The following is a 16,838-nucleotide window of genomic DNA, read 5'->3' as shown; positions in this document are numbered from 1 at the left end:
GTGAAGTCACTGACAGCTCCATTATGACTTGAGCACATCCAGGGGAGAGATGCGGAACAGGCCCGGTTTACGTCAGTCCAGCTGTTGATGGGAGGGTTGAGGTGGGACAACTGCCGTCTCCTTTAATGAGCCTTCGCTTGTGTCATCAGCTTTCAATTTACGGAGCGGTCCACTCTACCTCTGGCCCTACAGACACACACACACACTGTCGTGTTTCTTGCAAATGATTCCCCACGATTGTGTGTTAAAGTAATTAATTTGCTGTCATCTCCTACCTGGAAAGCTGTCAAATGGAGGATGTCGTCTTCCTTTGCTCACCAGCCTGGAGCCAAACAAGTAGAATGTTTGTTGATGTGGCGCATCTAAATTTACAGGATTTTAATGTTTTAAAAGTTGATCAACACCTGTGGGAGTACAACCCCACTATCGGTCATGCACAAAAAAAGGTGAGTGCAGCAGTGTAGAATTATTAGTTACTGAAATATGAGTGTAATATTTAGGTGGCTGTGCTGTAAAATATGACCACTGCAAGCTAAAATAAGCATTAAAATCATCCCTTAGGAAGTCTATCCGAAAATTCTGAATACATTTCAGACTGCAGGCATAGAGTAGGAGTGAGTGCAAAGGGTTCTTCTGATGTCTCTACTCCCTCTACTGGGCTGCGTTGTGCACAGCTCATGTTAGCAGAAACAATCAGCACAGGAATTGGAGACGTTTTCTTCAAAAACAGTTTATTTCTCCTTTAAACAGACCCTAAAAGTATTCTCATACATTTTCCTCTAAAAAACTTCTACGCTTCCAAAACAATAACTCGGCTTTCAGAGACTATAAAAATATAACATAGGTTACAATTAAGAATTTATAAATGTAGATTTACTATACATTTTTTTAAAAAACATGAAATATTCTTTTAGTACACACAAAGAAATAAATGGCATTTGACAAAAAAAAAAAATAAGGCCCTAAATCTTATTTTAAAATAATTACGAATAATGACAACAAAAACCTGTTTTTGGAGGCTTCGCTATCGGTCAGTCCAGATTAACTTTTGTGGACGACTAAATCAAAACTGCACAATTCTGCGTGGGATGACTCGAAAAAGTGGAGGGAGCTTCCATGAAGGGTGCTGTCCACGCTCAAGCCCAAGCCCGACGACGAGGTGCTGATGGGAGACGGGTCACGGTGAAGCATCGTCCGGCGGCTCATTTTCAGGACTCCGACGAACACGTACCTCTCGCAATCGGAGTCGCGCGACGCCTCGTCTTCCAACGCGGTGACGCAACCGCCGTCGAACCGCTGGATGGCCTCGGCCACCGTGTACCTGGTCTTGCCCACGGCGCACCTCTGCATCTTTTTGATGCTGAGGTCGGACTGGAGGAACAGATGGAGTCGACTGTCGGATAACAACAGCGGCGTGTGAAGAACGCTAAGGAAGGAAATGAAACGTGATCAATGCCGTCGTCCGTGAGGCGTGATGTCATTTAGTTGGGGGAGAAAACTCACATTTGTAAAAACTCCTGCAGGCCCTTCATCCTTTGTCGAACCTGCTCTACGTTCTTCATGCTGAAGAACGGATTCCAAGGGGGCAGCTTCGGGACTTCTCTGGAGGAAGACGGGAACAAATCCACTTATTCCAACACAGCAGATTCGACTTCAATCTAATAAAAGACGTGCCAACGTACATGATTAGGGCGTTTTGCTCCAGACAACGTCGCAGCCAAACAAATTCTCGGTAACGTCGCCTCACCGCCGAAGCCTTCTTGCGAAAGCACATGCTATTCGTCTACGGGAGGCCGACAACATTAGCAAACGTTCAAAAACCCCACGACGACATACTTAGCATGCGATGCTACTCACGTGAAGACAGATTTCGTAGTCGACGTGCGTGTGCCAGTGGTCGGCGTTTTGGAGCCTTGGATTTCCAACAAAGACGCTGATAAACTCCTTTAAAAAAAAATTTGGGAAATAAATGCTTCTATGGGATGCGATGAGGATCTTTGAATCGTTCTGGTTACTTACCGTTTTGACAAGATTGTCAAACATACTGTCGTCCATGCTAGAAACCTACATGATGACAACATATTGTAAAAAGTTGCATAAAAGATGTTATAAGCCCTTTTCACACTGCACTCAGTATGAAAGAGTTGCACGACAACGTAAAATCCATTGGTGGTGCACCGCCCCTTGCCGCATACGCAATAAATGACTTTTGCTAAATACAGTGTGAAAAGGGCTCAACTTTTCACTCCGTTAAATTTGCTTACTTGCTCTGTAGATTTTTTATTTTTTTTTCCCCCCACTCTCCTCAGACGCTTTTCAAAGGGAGCCGTTTGAAAATGTCTACGACATCAAGATGGCGGTGATGATGATGATGGAGCTGCGGAGGATCCCGGAAGAATCCCTTCCAGTAGTGCCTAAAGTTGTGGCAGAGAAGGCGGGGAAAGTGAAATACATTCCTGGTGGATTAGTTTGAAGAGGAAAACTTTTTGAATGTCAATACCTTAGCTTGGACATCTCGTCCAATCAGATTTCAGCCTCTATGTGTAACCACGTCAATCCAATCAGAACTATATTAGCAATAGAAATGTTTTTTTTTTTTAACCAATCAGATTCCTGATTCTTCCTCATTTTTCAGCTAATATCGACAAACAAACAAAAAAAACTGTTGCCATCTGCACACATACATTTAATAAGAGGCGCTATTAAAAATTGAATTAAGCCCCCTGAAGGCCAAATGAATTCAACAATTACAATCGTAAGAGGTTCAGCTGAGGTATTTGCACATCTTAAGGACTCGGGAAGTGCGCCTTTCCAGCTGATATAAGCATAAAGGCCAATAAAAAAGGGCACAGGAGGTGGATTTGAGCTCACAACACCAAAACAGGATTAGAAACAATAAAGCCTCTTTTGCACACAATCAGCACTAATTCTGGCCAAACCCGCAGAATAAATGCATCTATTATAGTGAAACAGTTCCAGGGGAAAATTTCATTCCTCCCAAGAAAAACTACACGCATCAATTGACATCAAAACGTGACACTTCTATTTTTTCTTAGATAATCATGTGACTTCTTTTTATTTTTTGGACAATAACTAGCAAAATCAAGCAGAATCAAATCGATGAAGGCAGATTATGCTGTGACCAAAGAAAGGCTCCATCGCAGTGGACCTCTGCTAGAGGTCACATGAACGCCTGCCCTTGCAAAACATTTGCTAGACTATTACGTGGACTAAACATTTGCTGCGGGTCTCCCGGGGTGATGATTATTTCCCCAATACTTAAACATTTACCTTATGACTTTTACACAATCAATACATTCCACACATTGTTTGCAATCTAAACAAGGGGTGTCAAATATTTGTCACAAGCCACATTGTAGTTAATGGCTGTTATGACTGCAAAAAAATGTCTTACCAATTTTATCTATTTAGTATATTGTCACATACAACAATGAAGGCTGACTGAGAAGAGAAATATAAAAACATTTTCTACTGGTTAAAATGAGTTCAGTAACAAAAATTGCTATCAATATCCGTATAATTATTTATGATGGGCCTTAATTGACACCTGTGATCTAAGCGTCCAGTCTTGATGTTTGGATGCATTTAAATAAAATCACTCTAATTAGATTTGTGTTTGTAGCTGGACTACTATTAGTTGAACAGAAAACTAACATCCTGTCTTTTTTTTGTTCCGGATTTTTCTTAGAAGACTGAAAGCATTTTAACGTCAACATGAAGTTGAGGCTAATCTGTTTTGAAAAAAATAATGAGAACACACATTAAGATTATATAATTAGTGAAGTATTGTGCTTACCTTTCGCTTGTTGCTTCTATCAGCTTCTCGGGACTGAATCAAACACTCATGGCAACCTCGTCAATTTCCTTGTTCACGCTATTTAAAAAAATAATGATAATAATATTCGACGCAGGATAAGACTTAAAAAAAAAAAAAACACGACAGTGCTGGTGTTAATACAAAAAAAAATATGTGACTCGCCAACGGCGTGCGAGTGCACACCTGTCGTTCCTGCTGCCCACTGTTTGGGGATTAGATGACAGTAAACGATATCACCTGGTCAGGTCGCAGGGGGGCGGGGACTATCGCCTCACATGAACTTTAACCTCGTCCTACGCGACCATTTGTTGTAAACTCATTTGAATAAATGGCTCCATAATACTAGTGCAAACAGCATTATGATAATTGAAGTTATGGTGATTTTGACTCAAGGGCACATAATCAGTCAGCAACACTACCCCACGCTGTACTTTGTTTGGGGGGAAAAAGTAGTAGTCAAGTAAAACAAATATATATATTTTTTTAAATCATCACGATAGCTCACGTTTTTCTGGGTTTGGTTATGTGACATTCCCAAGCTGAGCTCTTATGGCACTGTGATGTAATTTCCTGTCGAGATCAAGTGGCCAAAATGGCCGCCCCAGAGATGGACAATTATATCAATCAATTATATCCTCTGCTATAATTTGACTCCCCCTCCCACAATGTTATAATATGCAATAATGCACTTTTAACAATTTCATAGACTATATTATTTAGTCACGGTGGATAATTAGGGGGGGGGGGGGGCTTGCTGCAAAAAACACCTTTGAATGCAGCCATTAAAATAAATCAGAAATGTCATGTCCAAATACACAAAATTAGCAATATTTTAATGTCATTTTTACAGTTCACCTTTAGAAACCTTTAAATAAGCAACATGATTATCATTTCACTCATGTCATTGACATTTATAAATTCACACTTCTGCCACTTTGTCTCCCCCCTTCCCCCCAAAAATGTGTCAAGGCCACCCCTCCAAATAAAAAAAACTAAATGAAGGCACTTACCAACACTGGTCAAGCTATTCAAATCAACATCCAGCGTGTCCAACCAGGAAGGGAAGCTCAACAGTAAAGTCATCTAAGTAGTTTACAAACCCCAGCTCAGGAAATTTGCATACAGTGGGGTCTTGTGGTGGGTGGAGTTGCGGGGTTTCCAGTGGTTGGTTAAACTGTTGTGTACAAATTTTCTAAATATTTCTTTAACAGCATGCTAGTACTGACAGATGTGTCCTATATTCCTTTCCTAAATAACCATAAATGTGATGCTGTGGAGTTTCACAATTCTGCATACAAAAAAATATAAATCCCCATTTAATACAATATTGGCTATTGCAGCATATAACTGGACTATTTAACAATTTAATTGTGTTTTGGTACCGCGGTCACCATTCATTTATTTTAACAATTTGAAGAAATCTGTATACAAGTGATGACAGTGCTTCACTGATAAGGTCCGACTCAATCAAGACACAAATTGTCTCCTGTAAAATAGCTGCCATTGTACGAAAACTAGTTTGACAGATGAGCCTAAAATAAAACAAACATTTTATTTATCCAATAGCAAGTAACTTCTTAGAGCCTCAAACACTTTATTGGCGCGGGGCAGCCAGTTGACAATATTTGAGCTGAAATTTGGTCCAAAACAAACTTTTATTTGAATCAAAGCAATATTTACAAAAAAAACACTACGGTGATAACAAAACAAGAGAGGGAAAACAACGAGATAACCAACAAAACTTTGGCTGACATCGTAAGACTCGCGGAACCATATGCAACTTTGGGATGAGGGTCGGGGGGGGGGGGGGGGGGGCAGCAGCTCCCGCCAACAAAGCTTCTTCAAAACTGAAGACTTTTTGAGAACATCATGGAACAATTGACATCATCTATGCAGATGGAACAAATGGGGGGGGGGGGGGGCAAAAAATAAAGAAAAGCCACACAACACCTAAAACTAGAAGGCCAGGCCAACAAAGGAGAGTCAGTCCTGAGGAAAACGGGGCCTGGGTGGTTCGAGGAGGCGGCCCACCAAACTACTGAGCTTCATCTTCTGGACACGAGTGCCATGTTAGCCTCTCCTCATAGAAGGCGATGACCACTTGAGGGCACTTGCTGTTGGCCTCGCGGGCCGGGACCAGGTCGGCTTCATCCGAGTCTTTCCTGCGGCGACAGATGGGAGGAATATGCGTCAACAACTGCGCAGCTTGCTAAATAATTATCTTCCAGAACATCCTCCGTGATAAACTGATTGTGTTCTATCAAAATTTAACTTTTGATTTTGATTATCAACTGACATTTTGGCCTATTTTCCAACACGTTATAGGCCAAACCAGAAACTGACTCATAATTATTATTTACAGCACTGTTAATTTGATATGTCCTTTTTTTTTTTTTTACGTTATTTGATTTATCAACAAAATATTTGTTCATTGTAACCATAATCTTGATGAAGGACCGGAGAAGGGTCACGGGGCAACAGATTGGACAGATTAGCTGTCAATCAGGTAATCGAGGCGGGATGTTTGCTCTCACACAAACTGCCCTTTGATTCTACATAAAGCATGATTTGGATAAGGAAATAAATTCATGTTCTTATTTATAAAACATGATTTTTAGAATAATCGTAATATTACGCTAACAAATATTTTTCCTTTTCCGAACTTTTTAAAAATAATTGCATCAAATTTATTTCCCTATTTAAGCCCTTCTGAGGAAGACTTAGTCCATGCCAGATTATTTTTTTTTTTGTGCCTTACGTATGTATCTATTGCTGGCTGGTATCGGCAGCCTCCGTGTGTACACAATACCTCACAATAAGGCGGATATCGGCACCCAGTAACAATAAAGGACAATAAAGATTCTATCACATATTGACTGACGTACCATTTCATCAAGAACATCAGCTCTCCACTGCTGTCTGTTGCCCCGATAATTCTTTCTGGATCAAGTTTCCTCGCAAAGCCTCTGGGTTTCTCAGGCTGGAAATGTGGAGAGTACAGTATAGTAGGTAAAAAGGAACATTTAATGATTTGTGTTTCTTGTTTATTGAACTGAAGAGTCATCACAGGTGCGCAATTATGAGTACGCTGTAGCAAAATGTGTCCTTCCTTCAGTGTTGTCCCGCGAAACGATAAGCTAACACAAATGTGAAGGGTGAACTTTCTTTATGAGATACTGTTGATACACTGTATGTCATTTCTTAACACATTACGGACTTGGGCGGCGTCGTGCAGATTCTGGCGAGGCATTCGGAACTACTCACGGCATCTTTCTTCTTCGCATCCATTTCAGAGTCGTCTCCAGACGCCTTTCTCTTCAGAGATGCCGGTTTCTCCTTAATGTTCTTCTGGGCTTCCAGAAAAGCGTTGATAAGCTCCGGACAATCCAAGTTCTCTTCCGGCTCCCAGGTGTTGTCAACTCTGGATGAGCAGAAGTGAAGTTTTTTTTTTTTTAAATGAAAATTAAAAGCATACAAGTACAGTGAAAATGCATTTACAAAGACTACTTTACACCTAATTGAGTGCAAACATGCAGGGTCTTCATGCAACGACAGAAATGGACAATCCCATAACAGGGAAACTCTTTGACCACAGCGGGGGGTGGGATCGGGGGTCTGTCCCGAGGCAACTCACTCTGAAAATCCTTTCCACTTGAGGAAGAACTCCACCTTCCCATTCACAATACGCTGGTCCAGAACTTTTTCCACCACAAATTCCTCAGGTTCCTCTTGTGTGCCCTGCCCCCCCTCCTGTGAATCCTTTCTACTCTTGGTATTCTGCTTCTTGCCCATGCTGTGCTCTATTAAAAACAGATAATACACAGTAAGACTTCAAGCACTTTTACACTTAAAATCAAACTGAATCACCACAACAATTTGTTAGTCCAGACCAGCTGATCCTACAGACCCCCTGAGATAAAGGGAGCCTGCATCACACTTATGAGAGCTACGGGATAACATGTCCATTTTGTACAAGATAGAACAACTTTCTGCAAGAAAGATGCTCGTAAGGCAACTGTTGCATCATTAATAAAGACCCAAAGTTTGCGGATTTGGATTTTTATCGTTGTGGATAACAGAAGGACTACGTTGGCGCGCTCGGCGTTAAGTTTGCTCTAGAACCGAAATAAAGCCGACGACAAGTTAGTGCAAAAGTTAAAAGGCTCCACGCACTCACGAATGGGCTTTTTCGGTGGCCGAATGAACCCAAAAGTTCCGTTAACAAACGACTACGAACGTACACGAAACGCTAACTTGGACGGTTAGCGCGCGCGCACTAACGCGAGCCTTGCAATTAGCACAAACAACCCTTTTCTAAAAAGAGCATTGCAAGAATTTAAGTCCAGTAGTTTCAACTGTGAACACTCACCTTTGAGACTCAACTAAAAACGACTCGCCTCAGCTTGGTGGTCAGCTTGGCTTGATGGCGAGCACGCGGTCGGCTTCTTTATCCCAAATAGCACAGGCGCCAAAAAGCTAGCTTTTGGCCTTCTACGGAAGCCTGGAAGGAAAAAAACGAGTCGCTCTTCGTTTTTTTTTTTAACTTCCGGAAAGTGAGTCGTTTACTCAAAATGGCCCGAAAACAGATATGGATGAGTTAATAATGCCGTTAATATTTGCTTCAAATAACTATCCATCTACAAAATGGTAAACTAACGAAATTGTTTACGTTAAATAATGTACCTAGAAGTACAGTGGCATCGGGCCACAATGTGGTAAAGGTATAAATTTATTTATTTCTAAAATCTTAATGGTTGAACAAACATGCTTTTTTTCGGGGGTTTCCTTAATTTTTTTTGGCCTGACGCCACTTAGATAGCACTGTTTATTTAGAGTATCGTAATTGTTGACGCATTGCTGTTAAGTAGATATAAAAAAAAAAAAACACATTCCACATTCAACAGCTGCAATATGTGACACGCTGAACAAGTTCACAAAAATACTAAACACATGCATTGTTTATATTTTTAATCAGAAAGAATCATGTCAGAAAGCATCTTTTAGTCCCCAAGCAGAAAACATACTGTCACATCCAACAACACCATGCAATCAAAAAACATCTGCCCGGCAATGATGGAAAGTGGGGAAGGGGCATTAATACGAAATAAAAAGTAAACACTTGGTCAAACCAGATAAATAAAAATGTGAGAACCTAGAAAAGAAAATACTTCATAAACTACTCCGTGCATGTCTCTTACGTTATCTTTTTGAAGACTTTGCAGAATGCAGAAAACACAGCAACCTCAACTACTTTTCAAACGGTCCCAAGCATAAAACATGATTGTATTGTATCCTTAATGGGATGGTTTAGGTCCATACAGGGCCAATTTACCTATAATGGAGTGATCATTACAGTGCACTTAAAATATGTTTCCATTTTTGCAACAAACTCAAGTGTGAGGTAGAAAATAATCTTGCCGAATCTCCCAATTAAAACAAATTGTGCTTTAAACCCAATTGATGTCAAATTGTGGATCATGTACATAAACCATCCGACGCAACGTAAGGCCTTGTCAGGTTCATCATTGGTATACTGTAGACGTCATCAAGACAAACACAAGCTCTCGTCTTCAACTCGAATTCGGCACGCATCCCCAAAAATCTGAAATAAATCTGTAAACATCAGATATGTAATCCCCCGTTCCTTTGACCGCTTTAGGATCCGGTTGCTGTAATAGAAATAAAAAAGACACTTGCCATTGACAGCTTTAGATGCGCGTGAGCGTTTTATGAACTTCAAAATGGTTGAATAAATACAGCCGTTAATCACCTGCTTGTATCGTAGTACGCTGAGAGGAGACGTGATAAGAAACCGGTCTTCAGCAGAATCTTTTTGCTGGCTGGCCACGCTGATGCGTAAACATGCCCCGATCAGCTACATCTGTCAGCCCAAATTCATTTGTGATTCATTTTGATGTCTGCAGGCACAAAAAGCGAGTGGTTGCATCGCGTACGATTCCATACAAACGTTCCTTTCCGCGCCGCGTGTCCGCCTCAAAGAAGCGGAAGGACGTCCAGTGTGTAAGCTACATTTCCCCCCGCAAGTCGTTTTTTTTTTTATTTTCTTTTGAATAACTTTTTGTGAGTTTCTCCTTTTTTGGCAGTTTTCGACTCCCGGCAGCAAGCGGTTCGACGCGCGCCCGCGCAGACCTCGCCGAGGCGAACCCGCAGCCGGAGAAAGGCAAGAAAAGATCAGCTTTGAGAAATGCGGCATCACTGCTTTTTGCTCTTCTTCCTCTTGTCCGTTTTGTTGCTGCTCGACGCCGAGACGGCGGGCCTTCGCACGGGCTGCACGACCACCCTCCCGTTGGCCCCGCACTGCAGGGTGAATCGGTCCGGGTTCAGGGGCTGTCCCGACTCGTCCCTCAGGCGGGCCAGGACGTCTCTGGTGAGCTGCTGGATCTGCTGGCCCACGGCGCCCATGGTCTTGGCCGTCACCTGCTTCTCCCTCAGCAAGCGCTCCCGGTGGGCGTGGAGCCGGTCCACCTCGTCCTGGAGCCCCGTGATGGCGTCCAGTTTGCGCTTGCGGCAGTTCTGCGCCGCCAGCTTGTTCTTGCCCCGCCGCCGGATGTCCCTGAGGAGGGTCACCTGTTCGGCGGAGAAGCCGTGGCCGTCGACGATCTCCAGGAACTCCTCCACGGGCATGTTGACGATCTGCAGGACCGAGAAGGGGATGGACATGGCGCGGGCGCGAAGCTCGTCCCGATTCAGCTCCCGCGCCGACAGGCTGGGCTCTTCGTCCTCGCTCAGGGGCTCCTCCTTGATGCCTTTGTGGGGGAGAGCGACGGGCGGCGGGTTCAAGAAGGCGGGAGACGAGTAGCTGTGGTCGTGCCACACGTTCTCGCCGAGATCCGCGTGGGGCCACGTGGCGGCGCGGTCCAAAAGGCCTTTGGAGGGGAGGGAATCCACCTCGCTGCTGTAGCCCGTTGCGCCGCACTCGTCTTCGCACGAACTTGATGACATCTCGGATGAACCTGAACGAGCAAATGTTCATTTTGATGATTAGTTCACAGATTTTATTAGCCTTTATTAGCTTGCCCAAACTGATAGCATCGATGACATCCCGATTGGTTGATCAGAGCAGAGTTTTCATACTCTTGTTCAAATAAAAGTGGAACCATTTTTAAACTAATAGATATATGGCTGCATCTTTTATTGAGTTATTATTGAAAATATGTACTGGACTGTAAAAAAATGAATGTGATATTGATTTGCGTTGGTCATTTTTTCTGCCACTAGATGGCGCAATTACATTTGTCAGACATTGGTGACAGCTTTCATTTCATATTAACAGCTATCTAATCTTCAACATGAAGTAACTTGTGAAATTCTGCTCAATTTGAAAATTGTAGAATACAACTTGACCCCAGTCTCCACAAATATATGCATTATTATTACTGCTAAATTTTGACATAGACGTGTCTTCTGCATTGCGAGTGGAATTTCCCCAGTACAGGCTTTCCAAGTAAGGGGCGGTCATTAATGGTGCGTTAAAAAAAAAAAAGGAACTATAAATTATGTAATTTCAACAGCATAGTTATTAGATAAACATCTATTCTGAACTGCTTCAGGTGACAATATATGTTGCAAACCAAAGTGAAATTTAAAGGGATACTTGACTCGTTGAGCCATTTTCAGCAGTAAAAAGTTCATTTGTCCAGAATTGATAACGTCTTTATTTTTCTTCTACAGTTAACTCTCAAAAACATATAAATACGTTCTATTTTAAATATTACCATGTTCCCAAAAACATATTTATTTATTTTTTTCATGTTTTTTTTATGCTAGAGCATACCTCAGACTCTGAACTCAAGACAACGGTTGAAGCAATGATAGTCATTACAAAAACGGCCAGCGGGTGGCAGCAGAGTATAAGAGATCAAACAGGGCCAAGTTGCAACAAGCTGTTTTCCCCCACTGTTTTAAACTGTTTTGTGAATAATGATAAAACTTATATTCTACATTTCTGCTACACGGAAATTTTGGTAGGTTCCATGTTTTTATTCTGTGAACCTTGCAAAATCAAGTCCAAATCCAGTAAAACAGCCGGGAGCGAAGGGGGGTTGCTTCAGTGAAAATGGTTGGGAGTGAATGAGTTCATAACTTTAAACACAATTTTTTCCACTTACTGTCGACTGAAGATGACATCACCGGTGCTGAGGAAGTAGGTAACGACCAATCATGGCTCACCTGTTTTCTGGCTTTGGTCAGCAAACTGAGCCATGATTGGTCGCTAACTACTTCCTCAGCACCGGTGATGTCATCTTCAGTCGACAGCAAGTCAGTCAAGTATCCCTTTAATGCTCAAGAACACATCTGGTCTGATCAAGTACGAAAGAACCCACCTGGGGAGACCGGACCTCCAGAGCTGCTCTCCAGAGAGAGCCCAGAGTCAGAGTCCAAATCCTCCAGGACGTCCGGGTTTATGCTTCCCAAAGAGTCCATCAGCTGCGAGTCGATGCTTTCCAAGCCCTCCAAGCCCAGTTGATTGATCTGATCAAAGACCGCCTCGTCCAGGCAGTCGCCCAGCGCGCTCGCCAATGACCCGCCGCCGCCGCCGCCACTTAAGTTACACACAGAGGCGAAAGGGAGCGCGGCCAGCCCCAGCGCCAGCCCCGGCGAAGCGTCCGAGCGGGTGGACCCGGTGGAGTCCTGTCGGAATAACGGCCTCTGCTGCCTGCCATCAAACGCTCCGCCGCCGGTTACCATGGCGTCCAGCAAAGTGGCGTCCAGGCTGATGCCGCCGTTGCTGCCGCTGTCGATGTCCAGGTCCGACAGGCGCTCGGTGACGAGTGAGTCCAAGTCCTACAAAACGTTTGGACTTACTAAAAAGCATCCAAAATAGGAGCTGAGCGACGCATGACTACTTACGTCGAGGTTAGTGACGGGCATCGAGAGGAAACGGCTCCAGTGCTGGTCAAAGTCGGTGGCGGGCGGCGGCGGTGCCGGCTGATGCGGTGACTCGCACAGCGCGGTGATGCCGTCAAGCGCGCTCTACAGGCAGATGACAAATGGTTGCTTAAAAGATTGAATGCTTCATTGCTACAATTACACGGTCGCTACTTAAATCAAGTAGTGTTGTGCATTACAAAAGCTTTTTCCCCCTGATTATTGTTTATTAATCAGTGATTGGTGGTTATTTTGTAATTTGTATTTTTATAATGATGGGGAAAAAAAGGGGGTTGATGTTGTGCTATGGTTCAGTCATTGTAAAAACAGATGTTTGTAAATTTTGATTAAACACACATAATAGTGTTTTTTCATGAAGGACGACAGAAATCAGTGAATTTTTTTTCTTGATATGCTGAAATCAAAAAATTAAAAAATGGCTCCAATATAGTTGTCGATTCATTTGAGAATCGATTCATTTTGACAAGTCTAAACGCTGAAACGGCGGCTGCTAAACAAATCTATACTGCTGGAAAATGATGACGGCCATACAAAATATTGACACGGCCAATTTCACTTAGAGGTCGACTCACTTTTGTTGTTTGAGGGGACAATATATTGACACTGTTTATATGAGCTGCGTCGAGATAGAAAAGTGGCAAAAGTGACATCGAGGTCCATACCTCTTGCTCCAAAGTGGAACTGAGTGCCAGCTGAGTGACCGCAGCGGATTCTTCCTCCTCTTTAACGACAACATCGTCCTCCTGGCGGGGACACGCAGAGACAGATGGTGAGGAGCCAAGATTAGGAAAAGGAGAGATTAAAAGGATTCAAAATACAAGCGCTGGAAGGGGTCAGCCAAACTGCATATTTGTTTGCCAAATTAGTTGTGTCGAACTTTTGTTTTTTTTCTTCTCGCAAATGAAAGGAATGATGACAAGAGATGTTTGTTTTCATTAGCAGCTGTTGTGACGCCAGATGGAACTGAAACTTCACTTTTACTTTTACGGGTAAAAGACTGCAGATGGGCCCTTTGGGACAAATTGCAATTCTGTAAAGTGATGATTAAGAGTTTTTGGATAACCACGCAGCAATTTTAATAGAAATAGAAATTGTTATTTTATGTTCCGACGTGATAAGGTCACTTGTTCAAAAAGCACATTGTTGACTATACAGTCAATAATAGCCGCTATCTTATGATTATGATTAAGTATGACTGGGCATGTTAGATGACAGTAAAAAAGACATTTGGCCATAAATGCGGCAACATCCGTGTGCTTTTATGCCAGCCGGCAGGGTGGCGGTCTAAGCCCCGCATCTCCACCTCTCATAACCCACAGACGGCGGTTTCATCTGGAGAAAGGAGATATGGTTATACAATTGGCGGGCGCCACCAACTGCCCTCAAGACAGAACAAATCCAGCAGGCAGCTGGGCCTCTCCTCGACTCCGGATCACTTGGATCGATTCATACTGAAGCGTTTTCACGGCATGGAATGTGAAGCTAAACGATTTGAGCGTCGCAATAGCGCCACGTGATGCTAATGTCATTTGATAAAAAAAATTGCTCTTTTAGTTCATTCTGGTTTGGACCTTGTTGAGTAAAGAATGACAAGAACTTATTTATGTTATGGATCAGATCGCCAGCCAGCTAGCTAGCTAGCTAGCTAGACTCGTTAGGCGCTGTCTGCTCAGCACAAGATGAATCCACACATTGCGACAAACTTTTTTATTAGCCAAGGCTTACAGTTAGAAAAGACTCTTTTTTTTGTTTTGTGACATCCGGGTTTCTTTACTTGAACACAAAGCTAGTCTTGGTGGATACACAGATTAATTGTACTTTCGTACATATAGTTGTTGAAAAATGTATTGTTCTGCCCGACACATTTGCAAGGTATAAGCGGCATGGGCGAAGTGACATTGAATTTCATGTGGCCATGTTTCACTTAATAGTCTTGTGCGGCTTTTGTTAAATCGAGACTGGCAAGCACGTGCTTACTTGTTAAAGAGATGACATCACTAGCTAGACCAGTTGGGTGCTCATCAAAAATATCCACTTCTCAGACTTGCCCTGCGCATGTTGGTACTTAAACTGTATTGTTTCCAGTTCCTGATTTCAACACACTTGGTGGATTGTGGGAGGGACGTTCTTATTTAACACACTTGCTAACTTCACAGGCAGATTAATAGCATGCCCTGCTTATTTAACCGCATTGACTTTCATCTAGTATTCTGTACTTTCTACTCCTTTTGTCAAAATAGCCTCGTTAAGTAGAGAGGTCATGGCGGTCAATATTTTTGTTGTTTGCATGTTGCCAAGCTATCAAAAGTGTTCCCTCCCTGGTCCTTCTGAAAACCCCCAATTGAGACCTCCCCCATAAAGGCTCATAAGCCGGCAGTGGCAAGTGGCAACAAAGTAATACTTAAATTTCTTTATACCAAAGAGTTACATGCTTGTTTATTTTTTAATCCTTTAATATGTGAATACATCATTTTTAATACTGTATATTTCTGCAAATGCCATGTTCTGAACATTAGCTGCTTCTATCTTTTAATACGCATTATGAAACTGTCACATATTCACACTTTGCTCTTAAAACTCTGCTGACACAAGGTCCAGATGGAGATTTGTGACATTTCGCAATTGACAGCTCCCAAAATATATATTTTTGCCTATAGATGCCACAAGGTGGCGGCAAAACACTTCTTCTTTTTTTGCCAAAGGGAAACTCCTCAACTCACTTCGATATAGTTCTTTGGCACAAAGATGCCGCAAAATGGTGCCAAAGTCTTACTTTTAATGCTTGTCAGTATTATTTTTATATAAGTTCCAAAATAAAATCCACAGAGGTATTCACTGTAACATATCGTATAGAATTTTACTTCTGTACATTCCTTGACTCGCATTTAATAACACAAGTATGTACACTTCTACTTCACTACTAGCAGTACTTACATAACCGCATCTAGTTACATTATTGCAATTTATGCAACATCACGCAACACACTTGCCTCTGTTACTACCCTGTTGACACAAGGCCCCGATGGAGATGTTCGCTGAAGCTCTTGGTTCCTGTCATCGCCGGCCTGGTAGCTTTCTGGGTCCGGTTCGGTGTCTGTGCTGCTACTGCTGCTGCTAGTCGAAGGCTGTCCGCCGTCAGACTTGTCACTGGGCGACACTTGGTGCACCAGCCATGTGTTCAACTGCGTGGGGAACCGCGGAGAGCCCAGAGTTCGAACCTCCTCTAGAAGCCTGCGGCTAGCGAAGAAATAGTCCAATTCGGGGCATTTGGGGTGCACGGTGTGTCCCCCGAGAGTGTCTCTTAAATTGTGGAAGGGTGTCTGGGTGTAGGCTGAGCTAGGACCCAAGTTAATCTCAATCAGAGGCGAGTAGTAGCCACTTAAGTAGCTGTCGATGTCCACGCGAACTCCAATCAAACTGAGCAAGATGGTCAACTGAATCAGGCCTTCTGTGAAGTATTTTTTCGCGACTTGCATTTTCTAAATACGTTGTCACTGCGGATAAATATGTAACGCTGGCCTAACAGTTCCTCTTTTTCCCCCCGAGTGGACAAAGGGAAAAGCCTTAACAAAGAGCACGCCTTCCCCTGTCAGACAAAGAGGTCCGCCTGTACCGGCGAACTCGTCGGTTAGCAAACGCTATGCTAGGTGCTAAGCTACCAACTTTATGACCAATTACCGTAAACCTCTTGAAACAAACATAGCGAAACACGCTACCTTTCAATCCCTTGTAGTAGATCGCTTGTCGTTTTAATGATCAAAGCCTAAAGACGTCATTAATGTTACGTAAAGTGGGATGTCGATGAAGCTCAATGCGGATAACCAAAGAGTGCTCCACAGAAAGAACTTCGACAAAATTTGCATCACGACGAAAGATTGGGTAGTAACGTTGACTACAGCAACAGCTGATTGGACAGTGCGGCTGTCTGTCATACTTCTACCCAATGACATTCTTCTTTCGTTGGAAACTTCCTGGTCTCGCGTCGCAAAACTACAAATATTTACATTAAAACAAGAAACAACATTTATACGGCTTTTGGGCATAACATCGATTTATTCTAACGTCTAATATGCTATCACGTTTAGTTAGG

General features: G+C 42.8%; 3 protein-coding genes across 6 annotated transcripts; all 3 read right to left on the bottom strand.

The window, feature by feature from the left end:
* Positions 1-59: 59 nt before the first annotated feature.
* On the bottom strand, positions 60-4,077 carry snx10a (sorting nexin 10a). Of its 3 annotated transcripts, none has more exons than XR_013288891.1 (10): positions 3,818-4,077; positions 2,265-2,414; positions 2,020-2,064; positions 1,858-1,944; positions 1,683-1,783; positions 1,504-1,602; positions 1,232-1,426; positions 1,007-1,162; positions 276-362; positions 60-186 (listed from the first exon to the last, which is right to left on the bottom strand). XR_013288891.1 is itself a non-coding variant. In XM_077548891.1 (8 exons), exons 3-8 carry the CDS (start codon positions 2,053-2,055, stop codon positions 1,042-1,044), a joined length of 639 nt encoding a protein of 212 aa, XP_077405017.1. In that variant the 5' UTR covers positions 2,056-2,064; positions 2,265-2,414; positions 3,818-4,077; the 3' UTR covers positions 706-1,041. The 3 variants fall into 3 exon arrangements, 1 of the variants encoding a protein (XP_077405017.1); XR_013288890.1 differs by having other exon boundaries at positions 276-322; XM_077548891.1 differs by lacking the exons at positions 60-186; positions 276-362 and having other exon boundaries at positions 706-1,162.
* Positions 4,078-5,474: 1,397 nt separating this feature from the next.
* On the bottom strand, positions 5,475-8,372 carry cbx3a (chromobox homolog 3a (HP1 gamma homolog, Drosophila)). 2 transcript variants are annotated; one of them, XM_077549561.1, is made up of 5 exons: positions 8,208-8,372; positions 7,473-7,638; positions 7,103-7,259; positions 6,724-6,818; positions 5,475-6,000 (listed from the first exon to the last, which is right to left on the bottom strand). In XM_077549561.1, exons 2-5 carry the CDS (start codon positions 7,628-7,630, stop codon positions 5,874-5,876), a joined length of 537 nt encoding a protein of 178 aa, XP_077405687.1. In that variant the 5' UTR covers positions 7,631-7,638; positions 8,208-8,372; the 3' UTR covers positions 5,475-5,873. The 2 variants fall into 2 exon arrangements, with proteins under 2 accessions (XP_077405687.1, XP_077405688.1); XM_077549562.1 differs by lacking the exon at positions 8,208-8,372 and adding an exon at positions 8,012-8,141.
* A 419-nt stretch (positions 8,373-8,791) lies between these two features.
* nfe2l3 (nfe2 like bZIP transcription factor 3) lies at positions 8,792-16,674 on the bottom strand. The gene is made up of 5 exons (XM_077549107.1): positions 15,739-16,674; positions 13,411-13,491; positions 12,710-12,832; positions 12,184-12,643; positions 8,792-10,812 (listed from the first exon to the last, which is right to left on the bottom strand). The coding sequence occupies exons 1-5, from the start codon at positions 16,222-16,224 to the stop codon at positions 10,052-10,054; spliced, it is 1,911 nt and encodes a 636-aa protein (XP_077405233.1). The 5' UTR covers positions 16,225-16,674; the 3' UTR covers positions 8,792-10,051.
* Between the last annotated feature and the right edge of the window lie 164 nt (positions 16,675-16,838).

The sequence above is a fragment of the Vanacampus margaritifer genome, chromosome 17 (assembly GCF_051991255.1).
Source record: "Vanacampus margaritifer isolate UIUO_Vmar chromosome 17, RoL_Vmar_1.0, whole genome shotgun sequence".
NCBI lineage: Eukaryota > Metazoa > Chordata > Actinopteri > Syngnathiformes > Syngnathidae > Vanacampus > Vanacampus margaritifer.
This window is presented reverse-complemented; position numbering and strand designations above follow the sequence as displayed.